Raw genomic sequence first — 25,914 nt, forward strand, 5'->3', positions numbered from 1 at the left:
CGTCTCTCAGTAATTAAAATTTTGTATAGGCAATATTTCTAAATTATAGTTTTTTTTTTAACCATCATGCTATTTTTTACATTTATAAAATTAATTCAGTATTTACACCTTGAGACATTATGGGCTAGCTTTGGCCCATTTGTTGTACTAGCTTTTAATTATTTGCTTGCAGCTTTTGCAGGTAAAGCCCGGTGCAGATTATAAATTCATATTGTTTGAGAAAAAAAAGAAAAAAAAATCGTGTGCGTAAGATAATATGCTTTCCAATTATTGTGGGCAATTATTGCTGTCTTGTGATATCAATGGCTGAGCTACATGTTATTATTATTATTATTGCCAATTTGCCATGATGTTTGAAAATCATCCGGTCATCCAATTTATGCCATGATTTTTTCAATTATACTTCAAAATTCAAATACATGATTTGGGCTCATTTCAACTATAATTAGACGGCAATTGGTGTCATTGGGTTTGTCTCATCGAGGCGATTAGTTTGACTAAATTTGTTAAAATACAAGGTTTTTAAAATCAGACAGGACCGGTCGATTCAGGTTCATTAGATAACTGTGACAACAAAAAACCAGGCTAAAACCGGTCGGACCGTGAAACTAGCAAACCGTCTCCTATTTTAAAAAACAACTGGTTCAATTAGATCGAATATCAGCCAATGGAAATAAATCATATGGTATTGTGGAGAAATTAGGAAAGTAAAAAAATCTAATAATTCTATTCCAGGTCTTCCTATCTTGCCCGTCGTCTGCTCTTCCCGTTCACTCTTCATTCGTGTGCTATCCCGCTTGCGGTATCCTCTTCGTTTGTGAGGTTGACGAGGGGCTACAAACCGAAGGCATTTCTCCTCTCCGGCTTAGCGTCACTCTCCTTGAGTCCTTTCTCTTCTCTGCTTCAAATCCAAACTGTGGGATGTAAGTATTTGGTTCTAGGTTTTGTTTTGATTATGCAAAATTACATTTTCAATGATTGTCTTATTCTTCAACCAATTCAAGACCAAAGTCTAAAATATATAGTTTAAAAACTCTGTTGTAGAAATGTATGCTACTATGTTCACTAAAGGTTCTTAGAATGTCAAGTGCATTATCTATAAAAACATTCTTACATTTGCATATAGGTTGATGCACACCTTATATTTTAATAGAGTTTGTTTATGTGAATTGAATCTACTAACTCTATATTATATACACAAGCTATTAAGGCAAACTCACAGACACATATCGTATACGTAAGCTTCGAACCTAAGACCTCTTGGTTTGTAGCTAAAGCCCCCAACCAATAGACTAAGATGAGCTACATAAAATTTAAACCTTATATACATTTCTTTTGAATTAATTATCTTTTTAATGCTCGAGTACTTCAACTTGACATTAAATTTATATATGTTTTGTTTGATGAATATGTCTTAAAGCTAATACTTCTCATAATATCCATCATTACATCAAAGATCTCATCAATTACTTTCATATTATTTCACCTACCAAGTGTAAGAAGAAGAATTCCACATAAGAACATGCTAATTAAAACTATTGTAATAAAATTTTTTGGTTAGATGGATTTTTTTGGAGTGGATCTTATCCTATCCTATATTGTTGTTGGACATTACAAATGATTTGTGATGATGTAATTATGATAAGAACTATTAGATTGGAGTTTCACAAATTTTAAATCATGAGGGGCAAAAGGAGATGGATTAAAAATTAATTAATATTTATGTACAAAAACTTGAAATTTCAGAGGAGTTATTTAAAAAATGTTAAAATTTTTTTTCTTATTAAGGTTTTGTTTGGGACAGCTTCTTTAATATTTTTTAAAGTAATTTATAGTATACAAATTTAAAGTTTGTAAAGTTTTTGGACTAAAAAAAATATTTTAAAAAGCAGTAAGAAAGCTGTCCCAAATGAAATTTAAGGCTTGGTTTGTGATAGCTTTCTAGGACGACTTTTTAATAAAAAATATTTAATTCAAAAAATTTTTATACTAAAAAACTGTTTTAAAAAAGCAACAAAAAAATTGTCCCAAATAAAATCTTTTGCAGCAAATTACAATTTTTTTTACAATTTTAAGAGTATTAAATTTATGCTGATTAAAAGTTAATGAAAATGTTATGTAATATTTTTTCTATTTTTAATTATTAATTAGTTAGCAGGTCTATTTCAAGTTGGCCGACACGGACCCATCTGAATTGTACCCGAGCTCATCACATGCTTCGATCATCCTGTCTGTATTTTTAACGTGACGAAGCGGGTGATAACACTAAGAAATCCCTCGCTGAAGCTTAGGCAACCGACGCCAAGGGTTTAGGGTGAGCTATTTCCAACATCAATTGGATAATTTTTCGTCGGTCATGTAGAATCTCTCTCTAATTTCTTGTCTTGTTGTTTCAAATTGTTTCGGTTGCCGTCGTTAGGTTTTAGCAGTGAAATATATATTGTGTTTGTTTAGGTTGGAGAGAAGAGGCCCGTTTTCTAACTCGATTCCGTGTTAATTGGTCAATTTGGAGCTTTATATTTGCTGATTCTATCATGTTTGATCTTTTAGCATTGAGAGTCCAGTTGTGTGATTATGCAAATCTTATTGGTATGACTTGAGCTATTTGTTGCGGATGAATCTTTCTTCTTGGAGGGAAAAAAATGGAAGTTTGTTGTGCCGTTGTTTTCAAGGAAACGAAGAGAATTATGTTTTCATGTTTATTGGTTATTCACTTGCTTAAATTAGTTCGTCTGAAAATTAATGAAAATTTGATGTAATTCAGCTACTATAAACCGCTGTATCCTACATGAAATTCTTGTTTTTTTTTTTTTGGATATTTCTGACTTAAATGATCAAGTTCAAATTACCCTTTGCTATTTTTCAAAGGTGAATACTATCCTGATTTGGTTTTTTTCTCAGAAAGAAATACTTATCGTGCTCATAAATTTCATGTCCATGATCATTCAGGTTGCTTGGTTTGCTAATTAACTTACTGGATATTGGTTACTTGTGGTGCTGTGCCAATCTGTACTGATTTGAATGTTTATATGCGATGATGCTAGAGTAAACCATTGGTTGTTGATGATGCATATGTTTCTTAATGAAGTCCTCTGGCTTGCCATTTTATCATCCTTCGTTTGGTTGTTACTCGATATAAGATGTTTTTCACTAGGGTTAATAGCCCAGGGAGGTTGTCATTACTCATAGCTAGAATTAAAGCTTTTCACTCTCCTTGAGGTGAGTTTTGACAAGCACTTTAGTCTTGAATCTGTAATCCATTTGGCATAGAGATGTTTTCTGCCACTTGCTATGCTATCACGATTGTTGTTTTCATCACTTGCATAGGATAATGATGTATAGGCTTCACCCACGAGTAGCTTATAGTTCATCAGTGGTTACTGGTTAGTGGGCGGGTGTTTATCTAGTAAAGAACCATAAAACTGATATTGTGGCTTGCAAACTTATTTGTAATATATCTTCTTCTCATCAAACTTAAATTGAGAAAACTTCAAATTCACCAAAACTTGATAGCTTGAAATTAGTGGTCTGATCAGTACACTGAGCATTTAAGTTTTAATGAAAAATTCTCTTATTACTTTGAGTGGATTTGAAAACACATCTATACCCACAACAATTAATCCAACCTCAAAATCAACCTCAAAATAACATACAGCATGATAGAACTTAGGAATTGTGAAACTAGAATCTCCTGAATTAAAGGAAGATACCAACTAACTGACCACATTTCCTTTTTTTTTTATACATAGAACATGCATTTATTGTATTACAATATATTATCCATGATGGCAGTTCTTAGTCCCCTAGATCTAATTTTGTTGAAAAGAAACAATCAACAACTTATAATGATGTATCATTCATTTTTATATTTTTCATTGGAGTAATATTTCATACTATTTTGGTTTATATGAAATACTAACGATGTTTGGTGTTGCGAGAATAATTCTTTTTTTCTTAATATAGTGAAAAAATAGTAAATAAACTATGCCAAATATTAAAGTTTTCTGCAACAATTATTTCAATTTAGGAAAATCTGAAACAAAAAATTTTGAGTATGATGTAACAAATGAAATAATTTTCAATGAGTTTAAGCTAATATTAAAACCTTAGGGTAACAAGGAGAATTGTGGGGTAGACGAAGGGGAAACAAAGAAAATTCATATCCCAATCCTTAAAGTTGTGGAGTTGTTTATCCTAACATTTGATCATTTTTTACATTTGTTGTGAGAGAATCTTGAGTATGAGAGATTTGAAAGTGGAGAAAATTCATGTCCTAACCTTTTCTTCCATAGGTCATTTGAAAGGGGAGAAAAATTATATCCCAATCATTAGTGTTGGTCGCAAGACAATCATTGTTGTGGGAGAAGCAGAAAAGTAATAAAAAAAAACATGCAACACCTTATTTTACTTGCTCAATCAAGGTTGTCTACATTATCCATGATAATATGAGTTCTGGTTTGGTTGATCTGCCTTTGAGTCAACCAGATTTTGAAACCAAAATTTTATTGATACTAAATTAGACAGTTACTTCTGTGACAGTTGTATTATATATGAAAATAAAAAATATATCTACATATATGATGAATGGAGATTTAATATGATGAATATGATATGATGTGCATTTATGATTTATGCATAACATTATACATTTAAAGTCTTGAAGAAATAAAAGATATAATTAAATGAAATAATATTTATGATATGAAATGAAAAGAAGCATGTATTACAAGCATATTACTTCTACTATCTTGATTTACTATAGTTTAGAAGTATGTGTTACTCGCTAAGTTTTGACTTACTGTTATTGCTATGATTTTTCTTTCATTAAGTTTAATATAATCCAAATGAGTAGAAGAAACGAAAATGTGTACCGTAAATGTGAGACACCAGAATAAAGGTATTTAAGTTATTTTATATCGGTTTATATTTTTGATGTTTAGTGACTCTTTCAAGTTTATTGAGATAATTTTAAAGGAATTGAAAGTTTGATCTACTGTTCGACCGTCTGTTCCCGCCTAGTTAATTCGAGCCCTTGGGCCGGATGGGGTATTGAGTGCGGGAAATTGATTTGGTGTTGTGGAAAGGAAATAAAAATTTTTGTTTTTATATTTTAAATTTTAAGAAACATGTATCTGACATGCTTCTCTAATTTGCATTTAATATTATTTTAACTAAACACATTTTCGATGTGTTTAACACGTGTCGGAGGTGTGCAGGATGCGTGTCGTGTCGCACACTGCACTCCTCTTTGAGAAGTATTGGTGCATCATAGATGATACCTTATTAATAAATCAATAGTGCAAAAGAAAAAAAAAAAGATAAAGATTATAAAAATACACAAGAAATTTTATGCTTCACCTTTCAATATTATTTTGAAGATTAAAAAGATGTCAAATGAGTGTGTTGATTCATATTTTTAAGAATAAAGGTGATACACAAGAGCATGCGAATTATAGAAAAATTAAATTAATGTGACATACTTTAAAATTATGAGAGTGAGTTATTGAGCATATGTTACGACGCGATACTAATGTTTCTCAAAATCAATTAGGATTCATGCCGGATAGGTATACTATGGAAGCTAAACATTTATTGAGAGGTTTGATGGATAAGTATAGAGAGAATAAAGAGGATCCACATATGATATTTATTGATTTAAAGAAAGCATATGATAAAGTTCCAAGGGAAGTGCTTTGGAGAGTTCTAGAACAGAAAGGGGTTAATAATACTTATATTCTAATGGAGGGATTGTGACTTTGGCGATCAAGTCATTAATAAGAGTACACGTTTTAGATATCTTTGATCTATTGTTTAGAGTGATGGTGAAATAGATAGAGATATTATTAGTAGAATTCAAGTTGGATGGTTGAAGTAGAGGAATGCCTGGTCTGTTGTGTGATAGAAAATTACCCCTCAAACTTGAGGAAAAATTCTATAAAATGGTGGTGCGATCTTCAATGATTTATATTGCAAAATGTTTGCCATTAAAAGAGAAGCATAAAATTAAGTGTTACAGAGATGAGGATGCTCAAGTGAATGAGTGGCTTTACTTTTAGAGACAGAATGTGAAATGAGCATACATGTGAAGAGGTTGGAGTAGCTCCAGTTGTAGATAAGATTGGAGAGAGCCACCTTAAATGTTTTGGTCACATAAAACATCGGCCTTCCGATGACCTGGTTATGAGAGTAGATGTATTAGATTTGACCTATGTTAAGAAAGATAGAGGTCGACCTAAAAATTCGTGGTTAGAAAATATTAAAAATGATCTTTTTTATTAGATTTAAATGAGAATTTGACTCTTAATAGGTTATAATGGAGAAAAATGATTCGTGTAGCCGACCTCACATAATGGGATAAATGTTTGATGTTAATGTTGTTGTCATCTAATAGCTGGCTGTGCCTTGTTGATGCTACTACAAATTTTACTCAGATTTGAATTTAGAGAAAAATACAAGTACAAATATCAGATACCCCTCTTTATTAAAAAAGCTTAGGGTAACTAAATTATAATAAAATTTAAAAATATTTTTAATGAAATAACTACAGTTATTGAATACCTAGGGTTATGTCTGTGTAGCGCTTTTTCTTTGTAGGGTAAAATTAGGCTTCACAAATTGGCAAAGAGAGGTTGGGTCCCTTTTGGGAGGGGTATCATTTTGAGTTAAAATACACTGGGTGGAGTGTGGCTTTTCATTGGACTTGTCTTCATAGCTGTCTATTACGTTAGTGTTTGAGTTGATCCGCATTGGCTCTACAACACAGCAAGGATGTCAAGCCCAGTCTTTCTCAAAAGTTAATACAAATTATATTTTTTACTTCTTGATTATCATCTAAACACTTTACTTCTGTTCCTATTACATTATTATTACATTTTATTTTATCTTCAGATAAAGGCATTGATGATCATACTTCTTTTGCTGCCATGCAATTTTGAGATGCTTAAAGCTGTTTACTGTTTTTATTTAATGCATCGCAGATTCATGAGTGAGAATCTTTATATAGTTGAAGTATATAACCTTTCACCAAATGCAACCGAGAGAGATCTTTATGACTTCTTCTCTTTTTCTGGTGTTATTGAGCACATAGAGATTATCAGGTGAGAGTACTTTAACTGTCTTAGTAAACTGTGATTTTCCAGCATTTCTACGCTTCAGCATGCATGCTTTTTTACATTGATGATGACCATCACTCATATGTAGGTATACCTACAGGCACATAAACATAGTATATACGTGTAGCATCCAACATATATACAGACATTCAGGTACATGCATGTGAAAGCCACCCTGCTGAATTTAGAGGTGGATTTTGAGGGGAAAAAAGGATCCACTTTGGGATAGTAAAAAAATAAATTGCACCAAGAGAGCGTGTCAAATAGGTGCGTAAGCTTTAGGGCAATAGAATTGCACTAAATTACTCGAAAAAACCTATTTATAGGTGTTTCAATAAAAACTACTTGGATGATATTTGATTTCGGAAGTAAACCCTTAAAAAACCAGTTTTAAATTAGTTTTTGTGAAATCAACTTAGTTGAGAAATTTGTTAATGCAATTGCTTGTCGCTCTATTGAGGTAAACTCTGAACTTCAGAGGAAGTTTAACATTGAACACTGAAAAGAGTTTACTGCAGAAATTGATAAAAAGAAAATATGACTAGAAATATCTGCCCAACTTAGAAAAAAAATACATATACATACACCTTATTTCTTCTATGTGGGAAAAATACAGTTGAAGGACCCACAAATATGGAAAAACAAGAATTGTCAACCAAGATAAAGAGTTTGTGATAAAAAAGAAGAAATTTTTTAAGAAAAAACATGCTTAGAAGAAGAGTAATATATTTGATTTTCTTATTTATGGGCTTTCATTGATAAAGCGGAATCAAAGGATTTAAGTGGTGTTTTTATATCACTTATTGATAAGACAGACACTCTGATAAGTTATTTCATGCTATCAATAAGCAACAACAACATCATCAAACCTTAATTCGGATGTGCATCTTCTTGCATGTATAGATTGTCTTTTTTGAAAGTGTTGTTTTGATGCAAATGCACCTATTTATCATGCAAAATTGTGTTCTTTTATGCATGTGTTAACTCTCACACATGCACAGAAGAAAGCAGTTTTGCATGTGCCTATAAATAGGTGTATTTGACAGCAAAACTTCCGAAGAGGCAAGTTAATGTTGACATAAACATCACTTGCACATTTAGGTTGTAGGCAGCTTGGCATGTGCATGTTTTGCAATTATATTTTTGTCGCATGTGTGCTATTGGGGCCAACAAGGGCCTAGCAATGGTCATTATTAGTTTTGTTAATTCTAATTTAAAATATTTGAAAAAAGCTCAAGTTTGATATCTTCTCTACAATCAGGTGAAAGTTTTTGCTAGGTAGTATGAACTAAAATTGTATCAAAGTTGGGCTTGATAAACCAATGGTCACATCCAATATTCCACTCAAAGCCTTAAGCCTATCGGTGAAGTTTAACCACTTGTATTTTTACATCATATTTTTATGTGATATGAGGTTTAACCCTTAACAATCCCCCTCTCATGTGAGAGCTTGTCACATCTACCTCACTATCCATCAAATTTAAGCTTGTTAATTATCATTCACCAATAGCCCACTCAACTACATGGAGGCAATAGTAGTGATTTGATCCACTCTTAAACTTTGTTCATAGAACCCACGAAAGACCCATGTGAGTCACAATCGTATAAATTACTTGATCTCAGTCCAACCATCAGCTCTAATACCATGTTTTAGAGAGTATAAAGCAAAAGGAAATCAAAATTGGGCCAATAATTTGGTATAATTACGTCAATATTTTTTCAATCAGCTATTATGGACTATACTAACATATTCATCTGCCTTAACAGTTTCCTAGACTTTAGCTCCCTGCTGTATATTTTCTTCTCCGTCTTCCCTATATTTCTCCTTTTTTTAGTTCATATACTCTCTTATGTGTCTTCCTTTATTTCTTTGTTTTTAAAATTCATTTTTCCAATGTTTCAAACAACTAACCTCTCTTTGGAGGTCAAAGGGAAACCATTCAACCATATTGCTCTTCTCACTTTTTAGTTTTCTCTTTTCTGTATTTTAATTTTGAGCTTCAAAGCACTTATAAGTTATAACCCTTCACTAGAAGATCCTTCAACACCCTTTCTTTGAGCTCTCGCACCTTCCCACCCCAAAGTTGATCTTTACTGTCGCCCAACCCCAAAGTACCTCTTTATCCATCTTTCCACTGTTTTATCTCTTGCCTCTATTAACTGTAGACCATCTCTGTCTTCATTCTCTCATAAAATTTCTCCATTTTCACGATATTTGATTTCAATTGAATGAACTCTTCAGTGAGTTTGTCTTTGCGTGCCCAAAAAAGTTATTCTTTTATGCTATCAAATTGCAAGCATTTATGATTATTTAATATTAATGTTTAATAATAGTTATTATAATCGATGCAATGTAGTGTGTGATTTGTAGGCCAAAATGTATTTATTTGATCGACATATCAAAGGAAAATATATGGTAAATTACATATTCTGGAACAAGATAAAGTTACTTAAATGGTGCTGAGCCTTTGTCTCAAAAGTTTTCCTTACAAATAATGCTTCTGCCTCAGAAAACCAATAACATCAAGCACCTTATGAATATAATTTATGGTTCTGCTCGTGTGAATGGGCAACTATTTGCAGTGGCACTTTCTTTTGTCCAAAAGTAAAAAAAAAAAAGTCAAGAAATTGTGTGGGAAATTCCATTTGAGCTAATAAAAATAATGTAACCAAATAAATAAATAGTAAAATGACGAAAACTAAGAAAATTATATTGGAAGGAGGATGATGCAAATGCTCTATGTGATTTGCAGAAATTTGTTTAAGAGTATTAATGAAGAATGAGATTAATTTAGCATACTAGCCATTCCTAAATGGCAGGTTGTTGTTCTTTTGAATTGAAAACGTAGATGCTATCTGGATGGCTCAAGCTTATGAAGGACTGCTGGTTTTGTGTTGGACTTTCCACTAACTTAACCCTGACAGGAGCCTCGACCGTTAGAGTACTAAGCATAGCTCCTAGGAAAGCATATATAATAAAAGAGACTGCATGCATTTATGCAAACATGCATACATCCATCTTTATCCTCGTATATGTGCATTTAATAACAAAGTTATTGATTCTTATAAATGCAGATCAGGAGATTATGGTTCTACGGGGTATGTAACATTTAAAGAACCTCATGCCTTGGAAACTGCAGTTTTGCTCAGTGTAAGTTTCCTTAAAAACTTTCTGAAAAAGATGATACGTTTGCTTCTTTATAATTTTTCATGCATGGAGTTGTTATTTGGTTTGAGGAACGGGTTAGACATTAGTTCCATTCAAAGGAACTCATTACACTTGGAACTGTGGTTTTGCTCTGAGCATGTAAACTTTAATATATTGGTGTGAAAGAAAAGAAGTTACATTTTAGCTGTTTTTAGTTATTTCTCGTGGTATGCCATGAAAAAAAATTAAACAAGAATAATTTCTAATTTAAATTTGAAGAATAAGTTTTCTAGTTATTTGAAGTAGTTCTACTTTTTGGCTCATCAGAGTTAACACATTTTTTTAACAAAATATTCATTATTTTGCGGTTTATATGTTGAAAATGTTACTTAAGAATTGTTTGCACGCTGTCATTTCAATGACTCAACCAATCACTACATTTCTGTGATTAACTGGTATGAGATTTGATAAGTTTTATTTTGATTCGAGAGGTCTCAATATCTTAAATCAGCCGAACTTGGAGCAAATTAAGCAAATAAAGATGGATTTTAATTATGTAAAATCAAGGCCAATAAAATATATGCAAGCTTAAATTAAGCAAGAGGACCTATGATATTAATGCGGGACCTTAATTTATGTTAAATGGGTTTAAAATAAGAAGTTTAGGTATGATTTTTATCCAAAGTAACAAAGATGCTGAATTGTTTGTTAATATTAAATTTGAAGGAAATTGAATGAGTGAAAAATCAACTCTACGATTTAAGTTAAGCATGGAGATATCAAATATTAGAGGCTAATTCCAAGGAATATACATTCACATAAGAGGAAGAGCTGAGAATAATTCGCAATTCGGCCACTAGGATGATGACTAGCCTTAATTGAAAGTTCACATAAGAGGAAGAGTAGAGAGAATATACATTCACACCAGATACTATGTATATGTTTGACGACTAGCCTTAATCGAAAGTTCTCTCTCGTTACTGGGATGAGTAATGAACTATAGGTGCTTATGCCTATAGGAATCAGAACTCTGATTATAAAGTCCTCGCAAAATGAGAGTGAAATCTCTGAGTAGTCTCTGATTATAAAGTCCTCGCAAAATAAGAAAACAAACGCCGCACCCGTATCCAATATTTTTAAAAAATGCCATGTCTCGTGTCCGTGTCCGTGTTGCTGTGTCTATACATCATAGATAGAACCTAATTAGAATATTTCTTAATCAATTCATAGCAAATTTTTTTCTCTTCGATCATATCAGCATTCTCGAAAAAATACTGTATTTGATCCCATAAGAAATCCAATATTTTTGCATACCTCTTGAACAATCTTATATGAAACTACTGGATCCAAAACATTCCACATCTTCATTTCCGAATCAAATCTAGTGTCTTAATACCATTGTATTGCTGTGTAGAGTTGATCTCCAAATTCATTAAAGTGTTAAAACTGATTTTAATAAGAACCATCTTTGAGATGTAATTGAAGTTTGTTTCTTATTTCTAATTAAGCCTGAAGAAAAGCTACTGAGGAATATGGTTGTCTAAATCGACTGCAAGTAAAATGTTTTAGGTCTTGCTAGCATAGAGCAGAAACACATACAAGGAGGTTACAATTGAATGGTCAAGATGGAGGATTTCGCAAAAGTTGCGTGATTAAAAGCTGTCAAAACAGGATTTTTCTGAACTAGAATCAAACACTCAACAAAACTCTTTGTCACTTAACGGTAAAGAAAAATTTTAAATCTTTCCGGAATATTGCTAGTATTAAAAGATGAGGTTGATTGCTTATGGTGAAAACCTGTATAAAAAGTTGATCTGTCACTAGTGTTCATTGCTCTAACGTGCATTCTCTTTTTTGAATGCTGCAAATTCATCTTTTTAACCACTTTAACTTCATTTCATTTTCTTAGGGTGCAACCATAATAGATCAACAAGTGTGCATAGCTCGCTGGGGGCACCATGAAGAATCTTCGAGCTTTTGGGACCAGCATTCATGGAGAGTGGATGATAATGAGACAATGGTATGTTCTGTGCCCAAGCATTGATGTCCTCTTCTTATTTCATCATTTTTTATTTAAAATTTATTTAAATCAACCTGAAATCCTCAATCACTCCAGATTTATTTCAACAATTTCAGAACCCAAATGAGTTTCTCTAAGGTTTTATTTGGATTAATGGAAAGTGGGAACTGAAATGAAATTTTAGCAATAGGTGATTATGTTTTAGAACCCTTTTTTCTATCTCCTTTTACTCAAATTCTCTTAACCTAAAACGAAGCAGGCACATGAGGATCACTTCACCACCACACCAAGAGAGGCCATAAGCATGGCACAAGAGGTGGTGAAGACAATGATAGCAAAAGGATATGTCCTCGGCAAAGATGCCTTGTCCAAGGCAAAGGCCTACGACGAATCCTACCAAGTCTCTGCCACCGCTGCATCCAAGGTTGCTGACATGAGCAGAAGGATTGGTCTCACTGATAAGATAAATGCTGGAGTGGACGCCATTTGCTCAATTGATGAGAGATATCACGTAATGGACACAACAAAGACTGTGTTATCTGCAACTGGAAGAACTGCAGCTGCTGTCGGTAACTCCATTGTTAACAGTAGCTACTTCTCTGCTGGAGCTCTCTTGGTTTCTGATGCTCTCAGCAGAGCTGCTAAGGCTGCAGCAGATCTCAGCGAAAGGGGTGCTAGACATTGAAGCCTTTTATAAATAGTAAGTGTTTATTGAATAATACATGTAGGTAATGTGTTAAATGCTGTTGAAGCTTTTGTTATGGATCTTAATAAATGAAGGCATGATTTATAGAAATAGCCCCTGTTAAAGCCACATTTTGCTTCTTAAATTTGTCAAGAAACTATGTTGTTTGGATTTGGTTTTTGTGTTTGTAATTACTGAATTTTAACTTTTATTTTCACCTGCAATTTTTTTGACCATTAAGTGTTTGAGTAGTAATCATTTCAAACATATGTGAACCAGAAAAATGCTATGTGGCCAGGTTTAAGAAAGATGTTCATGTTCAAGAACTATGGCACAGAAAATTAACATTTTAGCTGAGAAATTTTTTGATATGTTTGGTTTTTTGGTAATCGAACCAAGTTCTTGCCTTATTTTTTATGGGAAAGGCCATGTTATTTGATATGATACCTTATTGTAGGGGTGTAAACGAGTCGAGTCGAGTCGAGTCAAGTATCTATCTAACTCTATCTGAGCTCAAGCTCGTTTACTGAGCTCGAGCTCGGCTCGTTCGAAAATCATTAGGCTCGAGGTTGGCTTGTTTACCCGAGCTCGTTAAGAAAACTCTAGCTTTGCTCGTTAATTAATTAAAAATATTTAGTATATATTTTATTATATTATTTTAAAATTTGATAATATATTTTAATTTAAACAAGCGGCTTGACAAGCTTACGAGCCGAACCTAATTGAGCTTGAGCTTGAGTTTGTATAATGTGAGTTCGACTATTGGTTTGAGCTCGAACTTGTGATTCGATAAGCTCGACTCATGAGCTCGTTAATTTAATTTGTCTAATTAGAATAGAATTAAGAAGTTTAAGAGAAAAATTTCCTATTTTCTTGCTTGTTGAGAGCTTTTGTGATTTTAGTTGGAGATGCTGGAGACAGAGAACTCAGAAACTAATTATTATTATTTTTGTTTACTGTTTAGCATAGAGACATGAAGAATTCATTGCATTTTGGTCAAATTAGCTTTCTTTAATGTATAAAACAAAATAAAACTCTATGTTTCATTACTTTGGTGATCTGTTAACTTGTTTGAAAATTTGGATGCGCACTCAACTTCTTACAGCTTTGAAATATGGTGCTTAGCTTGTTACACTACATACTATACACCATATCCGATGATTCATCTCTTAAGATCAAAGCTACTAAAAAAAGCTCATCCAAAAGCTCTTTAGGATCTTCTTCGGGGTCAACACAATTAGAGATCTAAACATTTAGGTTTCATTTGGGACGGCGTTCTTACTACTTTTTAAAGGAGTTTTTTATTATAAAAATTTAGAAAGCTCCTTTAAAAAATAATAAGAAAGTCGCCCCAAACCAAGTCTTAGACTTCGTTTGGGATGCTTTTTTTATAGCTTCTTAAATTAATTTTTTAGTACAAAAATTATACTTCAAAATTACTTTAAGTAGTCAAAAAATCATCCCAAATAAAACCTTAATCTGATCATAAAAACTCATTGCATGGTTCATGTACGTAGGCATTTTCCCATTCTCCTATGGTGCTATAATTTTCGTTGTGTTGGTTTCATTTGAACTGTATATTGGAGAAGGAAAGTCATTCGAGAAGAATTCTGATTCTTGTAGTAATAATGAATAAACAATTAAGTGTATTTAGTGTAGTGTATAAGGTGGAGATCTACATATGAGCAAATAAAAAAATTGAGATAATTTAAATGATTGAGGGCGAGGCCATGAAATTAAAACCTATCATTTATGGAGATAGAGGATCTGTTTGGAAAATCTATGCTTTTTATAAGGGTGGTTGTAAAACTATCATGAAATAAACAGCTTCACAGCATAATAAAATATTGAAAATTGGTAAAAAATAGTGGCAAAATAAAAATTATGATTGCAGTTTGAAAAATAAATAAGTAAGAAAGCTGTCCCAAATAAAGCTGGAGTGGGAGTTGCAAGAGAGAATTCCATACTTGATCATAATTTCAAATGTATAAGAACTACTTGTTTATGTAGGTCACCAAATGAAAGAACAAAAAAGAGGTCTCTCTTCTAGGAAAAATTATTTTATGCGGATCCGGGCGGCATCCGGAGACCAATCAGAACACGCCACATCACTTTTTTGCTTGGTATCAGTGCTCGGTACAGGGTGATGTGGCGCATTCTAATTAGTCTTTGAACTATCCAGTATCCGCACAGAATAATTTCTCCTATTCTAGTAGCCAAGCCAAGGATAAAAGATAATGGAGCCACCAAGATGTCATCTCATTTTAGAATGTAATTCACCCCATTTTTTTTCCATCCACATTAGGTATTTATTGAAAATGACATGACAAATATCGTAAATTTTTTGTCAAATGCCCTTTCAAAATTTTAAATATGAGTCTTCACATTCTCAATTCATCTTGGTTGGTTTGCTGGTTGAGAGTATTGATTACTAGTCAAGAAGTCTTGGGTTCGAGTCTTGCGTATATGATGTGTGTATGAATTTATCTAAATTGGCCTAAATGTTCAAAAAAATTGTATTCGCATTCTAAAATGACTTTTAATATGCCCATGTTGACTATTAAGCATTGCTATGTTGATTCCACCATAAATTCGACCATATGGCTCATAGATTTCTTGAAGATAATAAGTAGTCGAAATTCTTCATGCCCATTGTAAATGAGGTGCTATGTATGATTAAAAAAATGAAAGGTATGCAAGCTTCTAAAACTAGGCCATGAATTATGCTTCAAGTTTATATCATCCTTGGTTATCATCACATCTTTTAAATAACAAGGTGGATGGCCACATGGTGATATCCATTAAGATTTGTGTATCCATTAATATTTGTGTAATTAATCTCCTCTTGATTATTAAATAATACATTATGATAAGCTCATATAATGTTCACTTCTATTCTTAAAATATTACGCGTATTCTTAATATAAAATTTATTATCTTTGAAAATCATGCAAATAAAATTAGCGAAATGAGGAAGGGATGGAAAGTTAATGTCACGACTCGGCTCGAATTAACGAGGTGGGAATAGACAGAAAAATACTCCGTCGTGAAATTTATAATTTGATCTTAATTTCTCTAACTTATAATTTTAAATTATAAATTAAAATCTCAAATATTATTGCTTTAAATTGCTCTCTCTCTAATTAATTATTTAATTCACTAATTAAAATTTAATTTTTAAACTATTTGTTCTCTCTCTCTCTTTATATAAAAAATAATTTCTTTATTATCATATTTGAAATTTAATTTTACTTTAACTTTTATCATTCAATTTATTATTTATATAATTAATTATCTTAATTAATATTTTTGAATAAATCATATTTCTAAATTACAGCAACACAAGGAATTTGAATAATATGCATACTCATTTCCAAATACAAATTAATTCCATTTAAATTCATCATGACCATCAATGTTATGAATATATTATATTTTGAACTTTTCTTGTAAATAATACAACCGTTAGGAGCCATAATTTAAAATTAGTACCAATGAAGGTACTCTTTTTTCAGTTCATTTTCCTTTTACTCATTTACCTCAGCCCACAATTTTGCCCACTCGACTCACCAGCTTCGCCCCTGTATGCAATAGGGTCGATTCAACTGAACCAGCCAAGCCCAATTCTCATAATTAATAATTCTTTTATTCTCCATTTGATTCCATGGACAAATAGTATTCATTTTGGTGCCATAGTCCTATATCAACTATCCTCGATCTTTTTTATATTTCTAAGCTTCATAATTAAATTGTTGAAATTGGAACGAAATTTGAAAATGCTAATATAATAAGCAAATATGATATGAAGACTAAGGCTTATTTTGGACAGTTTTTTTAATGCTTTCTAAAATAATTTTTAGTATAAAAATTTCTTAAACTAAAAATTTATATTAAAAAGTTGCTTTAAAAAGTAATAAAAATCTATCGCAAGCGAATCTTAAGATACCTAGAATCTAATATGAAAGAATTTTTCTTTTATCTTTTATTATATAATAATCAGAGCAATCTGATATCTTTTAATAGTAATAAACAATATAAATAAATTCTATAATTCAAAATATGAATGTATTTCTCTATTCATTACTCTGAAAATCATATACAATACTCATGACTCATATAATTATAGCAAGTCTATCTAATTCCTAATAAGTATAATGAATTAATAATAGTAACAATAAATCAATAGTAGTATCAGTAATAGTTCAATCATAGTATCGGTGATTGTATCGATACAAGTAAATTCAGTGGCAATAATAATAAATTAATACTATAATAGTAATTCGTATCGTAATGAATATGTAAAACGCAATTCAGTAGTCAGATTAAAAAAAGTAAGAAATCCTGGCATCATGATGTTTTTAAATATTATATTAATATCAGTAAATTATTGACTCAATAAATAGAGCCGTCACTTGATGTATGAGTGTAAGTCCTACAATAATTGGTGGTTCGGCGGAAGTCCAACGATAGTTGGTGGCCGGGCATAAGTCCGACGATGGTCGGTGGTCGAGCGTAAATTCGACGGCAATTAGTGGCTGGGTAGAAGTCCAGTAACAATCGGTGGTCGAGCGTAAGTCCGATAATAGTTGCTAGCCAGGTGGAAGTCCGACGATATGGGGTGATCTGGCGGTGATTGAGAAGAAGCTTAGTGGAAAGATATCTCATATTTCTCTTGCTATCATCTTTTTTCTTTTCTTTTTTCTTCTCAATTGTGAAGAATGTGGGTCTATTTATAATTTTCTGAGAGTGACATGGCTAGTAAATAAGGAGAAGATCAATAGCACGTTGGGAGTGATCCGAATGGTTCAAAGATATTGATTCCCTTGACGTACCATAAATAATTTATGGGGCATTTGAGTTCCTTAATGATGTCAGAATTCGCGATACTGGGCTTATTAGATTCGTCTCGTCGAGTTGCATGATTCGACTATAAGCATGTTACAATTGAAAATTATTTGATAATTCAATTTATGGTTTAAAACTTCCAAATACGCTTCAAGTCCTTAATTTGAACCCATTTGGGCTCGGATTGGATTAAATTTGGTGTCATTGGGTTGGTATGTTGAGACGTTTAGTTCGACTATAAGTTTGCTGAAATCAGAGTTTCGATGGCCTCAGATTAAATTATGAAGTTTTCATTCAAAATTTGCCTTGAGATTCCTATCTGATCATGAGATTTTATTAGATGATATATCAAATATTTTTTGTTTTTAAACAAAACCATTTTATTGATGAAAGGAGAGGTTACACCAAGTAGTCAAAACAGAAAATAAAAAGATGAAATACATTAATAGAAGGAAGTTGATAGTTGGTAGTTGGGCTCAGTATTTGGCTGAGACTCCCAGTGCCCCACCAGCTCGCACGGGCCATCCATTAAGGTGATAAAAGCGTCTAGTATACGATTCACAAAGAAATGCACCAAAGGTCGCCGCCAGAAAAAAGATAGGGCACGAGCCCCGGCCACATCATAGCCCCAGAACAAAACGGAAAAATCGGCGAGGACATCGAAAGCTATAAACTGAAAAACATAGCAGTAGTAACACAAAACAACAAGTCATCAACGCCTTCGACGGCCCCTGACACAGCCCCTTCCACGGCCCCTACCACGAGACTCCTTCGAATGACGAACATTAACACGAACCAAAGAAAATTCATTCCCTAGGTCAGAGCCTCCGCAAAAATCCGAAGACATGAAACCAAAATCCGACTGGTCAGAAACGAAATCACCATCTAAAGAATCATTTAGCCAATCCCTTTGATCTGACCTATCACAACTTAAAGAATTCACCACATTGATCGTTTCAACCGCATGCACCGAAACATCGACGAACTGATTCGAGCTTTTAGAAACTTCACTTAAATTCTCCACTGGCACATACACAGCAGTATTAACATCCACAACAGGTAAATCTAAATCACCAGACAGAACAACAGGCTCAACCGGAGCACACCCAGGGCTCGAAACAACACCAACACCAATATCAGGTAAGGCATCAACCCCCAACCCGATTGGAACATCCAGCAAAACAGGGGAATCAGTGGACGGAGCAATAAACTCCTCAGCACATCCAACACCAGGCTTCAAAGAAACCTCACCCTTTTCCGTAGTAGCAGCATTAAGAGGATTAGAAAGAAGATTAGGGGATGGAGATAGAACAGTTTATGTCGGAAACTTAACACGGACGTTTCAACGGAAACTTGCCAACTAAAGCAAACTCGAAAGGTTTAGCAAGATGGAAAAACTCATCCTCTAAAAACCATAACGCCGGCATGCCACGAATGGTAGACACACGACAATCCGGGAAGACAGCCGAAACCGAACCAGAGAGCACATCCTTGAAGGATTTAGAGTTCGTACCTTCAATAAAACCAGGATCCAAACATTTATTTTCCATGGAAACGCAATCTCACCGGCGAGAAAGCAGACGACGGCTAGGGTACACGAAGGGGAAAAACCCTATCAGACAGGACATCACAAAAAAGAGTGATGATTTTGGCTGGTATTAGATGATATATCAAATATGATTTCAGTTATATCTATCAATTAGTTCAATATACTATCATGCAAATGTAATCATGAATATAATTATAAAAAGCAACACAAGATAATCTAGCTTTATTGTGATATTTTCTTCCATATACATCTATAATTTGTCATTGTTATTGATCATTTGTCAGTCTCATATTATATTTCATTTATTTATATTAATTATTTATTTTACAGATAACTTTTAATAATCATTTAAGAGTCATCACCTTCTATTCGTCGGCGTAATTCAATTAGTCAGTTATATGCTACAACTAGGATTATACCACCAACCTTTTATTTTAAGGAAAGTCTGTCAGCCTACTCTCATGCGCAGTATATTATATTTTAAGAGTCAACTCGTATTCATTATAGTGTTAATAGCTAGACTTCCCATGCTTACATGCAAATGATTTCTTTTCTATATGCAATATAAGTAAAAATCATGTATGAAATGCAGAAATTTATAAATACATGAAAATATCAAATTTGTATACTATGTATTTATTTCAAAAAATCATATCTTCTAATTTACCCGATGAAAATGTAATATATTCTTGTCAAAATACTTATATCGATGAAATCCTATGCATAGTAAAAGCTATGCAGAGAAAATTTTACCACTATAAATTATTCTCATTTTTCGGTAGCAAAAATACAAATTTGATTTAAAAATAATAAAAATACTAAATTATTGAAATAAGAAATAAGATAATATTTACTTCCAACGAGATGAGTAAATTTTATAATGATGCCTACTAGCGAAAATTGGTCTACAACCTCCAAATCTAATCTTTTCTTTTCTCTCCTAACTTTCTCTTTTATTTTCTCATTATACTTCGAAATTACGGAATGAGAAAATGAATTGAATAAAGTTATATAATGTTTTTAGATATTTAGGATTAAAATAATAATATAATATTACTTAATTATATAATTTAATCAATTATTAATATAAAATTTATATAAATTTTTTGTAACTTTAAAAATTATGGAAAAATATTCATAAATTAATTTATTTTATTTAAAAATTCTAGTGAAATTGGTTCACAAAACGGACACCTAATGGTCCCAAAATCTGCACTTGTACTAATAGTTGTAAATTTCTTAAGGGTTTACACTAGTGACAAAAAATTACAAAAACTTTATTATAATAAAAACATAATAATATTTATCTTATAGCGAACAAAGTTTTCAAATTTCAGTTAAAATAAGTAAATAACTCATAAAAAATTTATTTATTTGGATCAAAATACATACTATTACAATCTCCTCACCTTAAAAAAATTTCGTCTTGTACATTTTCACGGATAAAACAGATCAATAAAGATAAATTCAATATTTAAATTCATCAAAACAAATCAATACGATTCAAAACCAATAAACTAATTAAATCAATTAAAAATCTCCAAAAAAAAATGCATGCAATCAATCACTAGTTCATTCAATACAATCATGCAATCAATTGAACTCATTATAACTCTAAATCGTTGCTCTAAAATTATTGTATCGTTGTATCAGATAAAATCAAACCATAGTAATTAAAAAAAAAAATCTATATGCTCACCATTTTGTACAAGTCAATTAATATTCAATCAATTGGTCAACTAATCTTTACTTGTCTTTCACGCACATTCTAATGAAAGTAATATAGACTAAATTAATATTATCCAATCATATACTAATATTCATTCTCAATGCTTGTATTAATAATTTGCTTAAATAAAATACATACTAAGTAAAAAATGCATAATTTTAAAATATAACTAAATTACCAAGGGTTGCATAAAATATTGTTTCAAGACTTTAATCATATTAAATCACTATTTTTCAAAGTTCGGAATATTTTCTATTCAATTAAAACTGCTCAAATTATGAAATACCTGGTAAAATTTTTTCATAAAATAATTAAAATGTTTGTAATCTTAATCTCAATAATATATAATAAGATGCGCGGTGAAAATTTACCAATATAAAGTTATCTATATTTTTTATAATGGAAATAGAAATTTAATCAGAGAAATCTTAAAACCATCAAATTTTTTTAAATAGAGATAAGCATAATGTGATTTACCTCGATTCAGAAAATTTTCATAGTTGGAGCAATAGATAAAAATGACCCGAAATAGTTCAAATAAAACTCTCTTGAAAAATCGTCTCTCTACTTCGCCTGGTTCGGCATTCAAATGAATCAAAATAATGGATTTTAAAATATAAAAAATTAAGATAATGGACTAGCGCTGCACGTACCGTTACCACCTAGCATCGTGGCGCTAATTCATTTTTCCAAAATACAGAGGCATGAGCATTTTAATGTCATTATTTGTTGTTTGGTACTATAGCAACACTGAGATGCTCGAGCACGTAGTGCTAAGGTGTTAGAACAAATAGCTTCAAAGGGCTCAAATAGTAATATTGTTCCGATTTTGCTAAAATTCGTTCCAGACCCTTAGGACTCATTCTAGAACGCTGACAACCATTTTCAAGCATTAAAAGACTTTTAAATATATGCAAATGAATTCAAAACACAAAATTTTAAATCTTAACCTTTTAAAATTTTAAATCTTTACTTTTTACATTTTTGGATTGTTACACATTGAGAGTAATAATAATAATAACATGTAAACACTAAGACGTTAAGTAAATATAAGCTAATTTGCAACTTAAGCTAAGATAGCCACATCCTTTTATCAATAACAAGGAAAAAATAATCTAATAAACCATCCATGAAAGGATAATCCAAGTCACCAAACCAAGGATCAACATAAATGAAAGGTTGATCGAAAAAAAAAAATATATTTTATTGATGAAGGAGAAGCCAAGAAATGAATATTTCTATTGCCTATTGGATAAGGGGCTCTATTATACCCAAAATTGTTATTAAGCATATTAAGAAAATCTCTTCTAGATTTCTTTTTTGTGGTGACTCTATGGCTGTTAAGAAGTTGATTATGGTATCCTGGGATAAAGTTTGCAGGCCTAAGTATTTTGGTGGTTTGGGATTGCCGTCTATTCCTGCTATTATTTTTGCCTTCAATTGTTCTATCATTAGCAGGTTTTACAACAGCTCTTCCCTCCTATCTAGCTGGTTATCTTTGAGATATCACTCACCTTGGAAGCCTTGCTCGGGCTCTGCTTCTTCTTTCTGGAAATGCTTAAGCAAATCTGCTGAGTTGGCTAGATCTTCTTTTCTTTTTAAGGTCAATGCCTCTTCTAATATTTCCCTATTTTGGGACCATTGGTGTAATAACTCCTCAATTTCTAATTATATTGGTGGCAATGCTTTGTTACAAACTTTTGGCTCTAATGCCAAACTGTCGGCGCTGATTGTTGGTAACCAATGGTCCATCCCACAATATATCCCTGATGCTACTGCTAACATCATTCGTGGCACTACCATTTTACAGTCTACTACTAGCAATATTTTCTGGGAAGACAACACTGTTGGTAAATTTTCCAAATTCCTTTTCAAATACTATCAAGACCTTCCCATATGTTATTGGTATAAGTATATTTGGCATAGTAAGTATGTGCTCAGGTTCTCTACTATGGCTTGGTTATCTTTAGTTGGTGGGCTTAAAACGGCAGATGCTTTAAATTTGAGAAATATTCAGATCAACCAAGTGTGTCCTCTTTGCCATTCACATCCTGAAAGCACCACGCATTTATTTTTTGAATGCAATTACTCGAATGAGGTCCTGCTGACTCTAATTCCGGGCACTTCTGCCCTTTTGCTTAGGCCTAATATTTTGCATATTCTGGAATGGATATCTGATATTCAAAACATATCTAAAGTCACGAAATGCTTCTATTATCTCATCATTTGTTGCTCAATTTACTACATCTGGAAGGAAAGGAATGAGAGAAGATATGCTTTCAGCAACCATTGTGCTATCTCTGTTGTTCATAAAATTAAGCATGTGGTTATTACCAAAATCACCAAATGGAAAAATGTGGAAAATCTGCTGGCTCTCCTTTGAGGCGGGAACGAATGTGTTTGACAAAACCTGATGGGGGTTTTTCACCATGGACGATGATGTTCCCTGTAATCAGGTGCCCCTTGGATGGCTTTCGAGCAACCAGGGGCGGTGGGCTGGAAATCAAAATGACATTCTCTGCATACTGAGTCCTGGTATCCAGTTTAACTGGATTGTTTCTGCTTTGCTGTCTACCTGTTTTCTGGTCTTGGCAGGTTCAATGGCGATATGAAGATCTCATGCCTGTGGATTTTTGACGACTGGTTGCTCTTCCTTCTGGTTGCTGCGACTTCAACGAGTTTTGCTGCCTGCTGTTTGATGTCTTATGTTCAATTCCTTTTTCTATACCTTTGCTAGTTGGAAGTTTTGTTTTTATTTTCCACTAGATTTTGTTTTTTGGCCAATGGTATAGCTTTTTCTGTTTGCTCCTTGGAGCTGCTTTGTAACTGGAGGTTTTCACCTCTTTTTTACCTTCTTTTATATACGGGCTCTGCCCTTAAAATTCCCCAAAAAAAAAAAACAGTAGCTACTTCTCTGCTGGAGCTCTCTTGGTTTCTGATGCTCTCAGCAGAGCTGCTAAGGCTGCAGCAGATCTCAGCGAAAGGGGTGCTAGACATTGAAGCCTTTTATAAATAGTAAGTGTTTATTGAATAATACATGTAGATAATGTGTTAAATGCTGTAGAAGCTTTTGTTATGGACCTTAATAAATGAAGGCATGATTTATAGAAATAGCCCCTGTTAAAGCCACATTTTGCTTCTTAAATTTGTCAAGAAACTATGTTGTTTGGATTTGGTTTTTGTGTTTGTAATTACTGAATTTTAACTTTTATTTTCACCTGCAATTTTTTTGACCATTAAGTGTTTGAGTAGTAATCATTTCAAACATATGTGAACCAGAAAAATGCTATGTGGCCAGGTTTAAGAAAGATGTTCATGTTCAAGAACTATGGCACAGAAAATTAACATTTTAGCTGATGAAATTTTTGATGTTTGGTTTATTGGAAAATGAACTATGCTCTTGCCTTATTTTTTTGTGGGAGAGGCCATGTTATTTGATATGATACATTGTTGTAGGGGTGTAAACGAGACAATTCAAGTCGAGTATCTTACTCTATATGAGCTCAAGCTTGTTTATTGAGCTTTAGCTTGGCTCGCTCGAAATTATAGGCTCGAGGTCATTTTGTTTACTCGAGCTCGTTAAGAAAACTCTAGCTTGACTCATGAAATATTTAGTATATATTTTATTATATTATATTAAAAATTAATTTTAAATATATTTTAATTTAAACAAGTGGCTTGACAAGCTTACGAGTTGAATCTAGTTGAGCTTGAGCTTGTATAATGTGAGTTTGACTATTGGTTCAAGCTTGAACTTGTGATTAGATAAGCTCGACTCGTGAGCTCGTTAATGAGTCGAGTTCAAGTCAGCTCACGAGCCGGTTTGGCTCACTTACACCCCTACCTTGTTATGTTTAATGGATTTGGGCGCGACCTGTTTGTTGCCAAGAGTACTACTGCATAATACAAACTAGCAGTTAACTTCACATGTTTAAACAGCACAAATGATAAAAATGTACTGGGAAAGGAATTATATATCATGGATATATATCTTTTGTTGATGTGTTTGAATCAATTAGAATAGAATTAAGAAGTTCAAGAGAAAAATGCACTATTTTCTTGAGTGTTGAGAGCTTTTGTCATATTTTAATTTTTTTACTAAAAAGTTATTTAAGAAGCAATAAAAAAATCGTCTCAAACAATACCTTAATATCATCATAACAACTCTTTACATAGTTCATGTAGGCATTTTCCCAATCTCCTTTATCTTATAATGGTGCTATAATTTTTGTTGTGTTGGTTTCATTTGAACTGTATATTGGAGAAGGAAAGTCATTCTGAGAAGAATTCTGATTCTTGTAGTAATAATGAATAACAATTAAGTGTGTTTGATGTAGTGTATGAGGTAGAGATCTACATATGAGCAAATAAAAATATTGAGATAATTTAAATGATTGAGGGTGAGTCCATGAAATTAAACCTAGCATTTAATTAATTAGTTAATTCACCAATTAAAATTTAATTTTAAAACTATTTGTTCTCTCTCTCTCTTAATATAAACAACATTTTCTTTATTATCATATTTGAGATTTACTTTTACTTTAAAGTTTATCATTCGATTTATTATTTATGTAATTAATTTTCTTAATTAATATTTTAGAGTAAATCATATTTCTAAATTACAGTAACATAGAGCCTTTGAAATAATATGTATGCTCATCTCTAAATATAAATTAATTTCATTTAAATACATCATGACCATCAATGTTATGAATATATCATATCTTTATATTTTCTATTAAATTATACAACCGTTAGGAGCCACAATCTAAAATTAGTACCAATGAAAGTACTTATTTTTCCCATTTACCTCAGCCTGCGATTTT

At 32.3% G+C, this 25,914-nt stretch overlaps 1 protein-coding gene across 5 annotated transcripts; it reads left to right on the top strand.

Moving 5' to 3' along the window:
* Nucleotides 1-2,160: 2,160 nt before the first annotated feature.
* Nucleotides 2,161-24,312, top strand: LOC110108768 (binding partner of ACD11 1). Of its 5 annotated transcripts, XM_020839542.2 has the most exons (6): nucleotides 2,161-2,314; nucleotides 6,978-7,097; nucleotides 10,188-10,263; nucleotides 12,170-12,280; nucleotides 12,537-12,896; nucleotides 24,020-24,312. In XM_020839542.2, exons 2-6 carry the CDS (start codon nucleotides 6,982-6,984, stop codon nucleotides 24,086-24,088), a joined length of 732 nt encoding a protein of 243 aa, XP_020695201.1. In that variant the 5' UTR covers nucleotides 2,161-2,314; nucleotides 6,978-6,981; the 3' UTR covers nucleotides 24,089-24,312. The 5 variants fall into 5 exon arrangements, with proteins under 5 accessions (XP_020695201.1, XP_020695199.1, XP_020695206.1 ...); XM_020839540.2 differs by lacking the exon at nucleotides 24,020-24,312 and having other exon boundaries at nucleotides 12,537-13,189; XM_020839547.2 differs by lacking the exon at nucleotides 24,020-24,312 and having other exon boundaries at nucleotides 2,162-2,314; nucleotides 12,540-13,189.
* The last annotated feature ends 1,602 nt before the right edge of the window (nucleotides 24,313-25,914 follow it).

The sequence above is a fragment of the Dendrobium catenatum genome, unplaced genomic scaffold, assembly GCF_001605985.2.
Source record: "Dendrobium catenatum unplaced genomic scaffold, ASM160598v2 fragScaff_scaffold_1056, whole genome shotgun sequence".
NCBI classification, from domain to species: Eukaryota; Viridiplantae; Streptophyta; class Magnoliopsida; order Asparagales; family Orchidaceae; genus Dendrobium; species Dendrobium catenatum.

Excerpts from the sequence above, each read along its gene's own strand:
- LOC110108768 (XM_020839542.2), top strand. The coding sequence starts at position 6,982 with ATGAGTGAGAATCTTTATATAGTTGAAGTATATAACCTTTCACCAAAT. Across the intron at positions 12,281-12,536 it reads TGGATGATAATGAGACAATG|CAGGCACATGAGGATCACTT; the intron begins GTATGTTCTGTG and ends CCTAAAACGAAG. Across the intron at positions 12,897-24,019 it reads TCTCTGCTGGAGCTCTCTTG|GTTTCTGATGCTCTCAGCAG; the intron begins GTTTCTGATGCT and ends GGAGCTCTCTTG.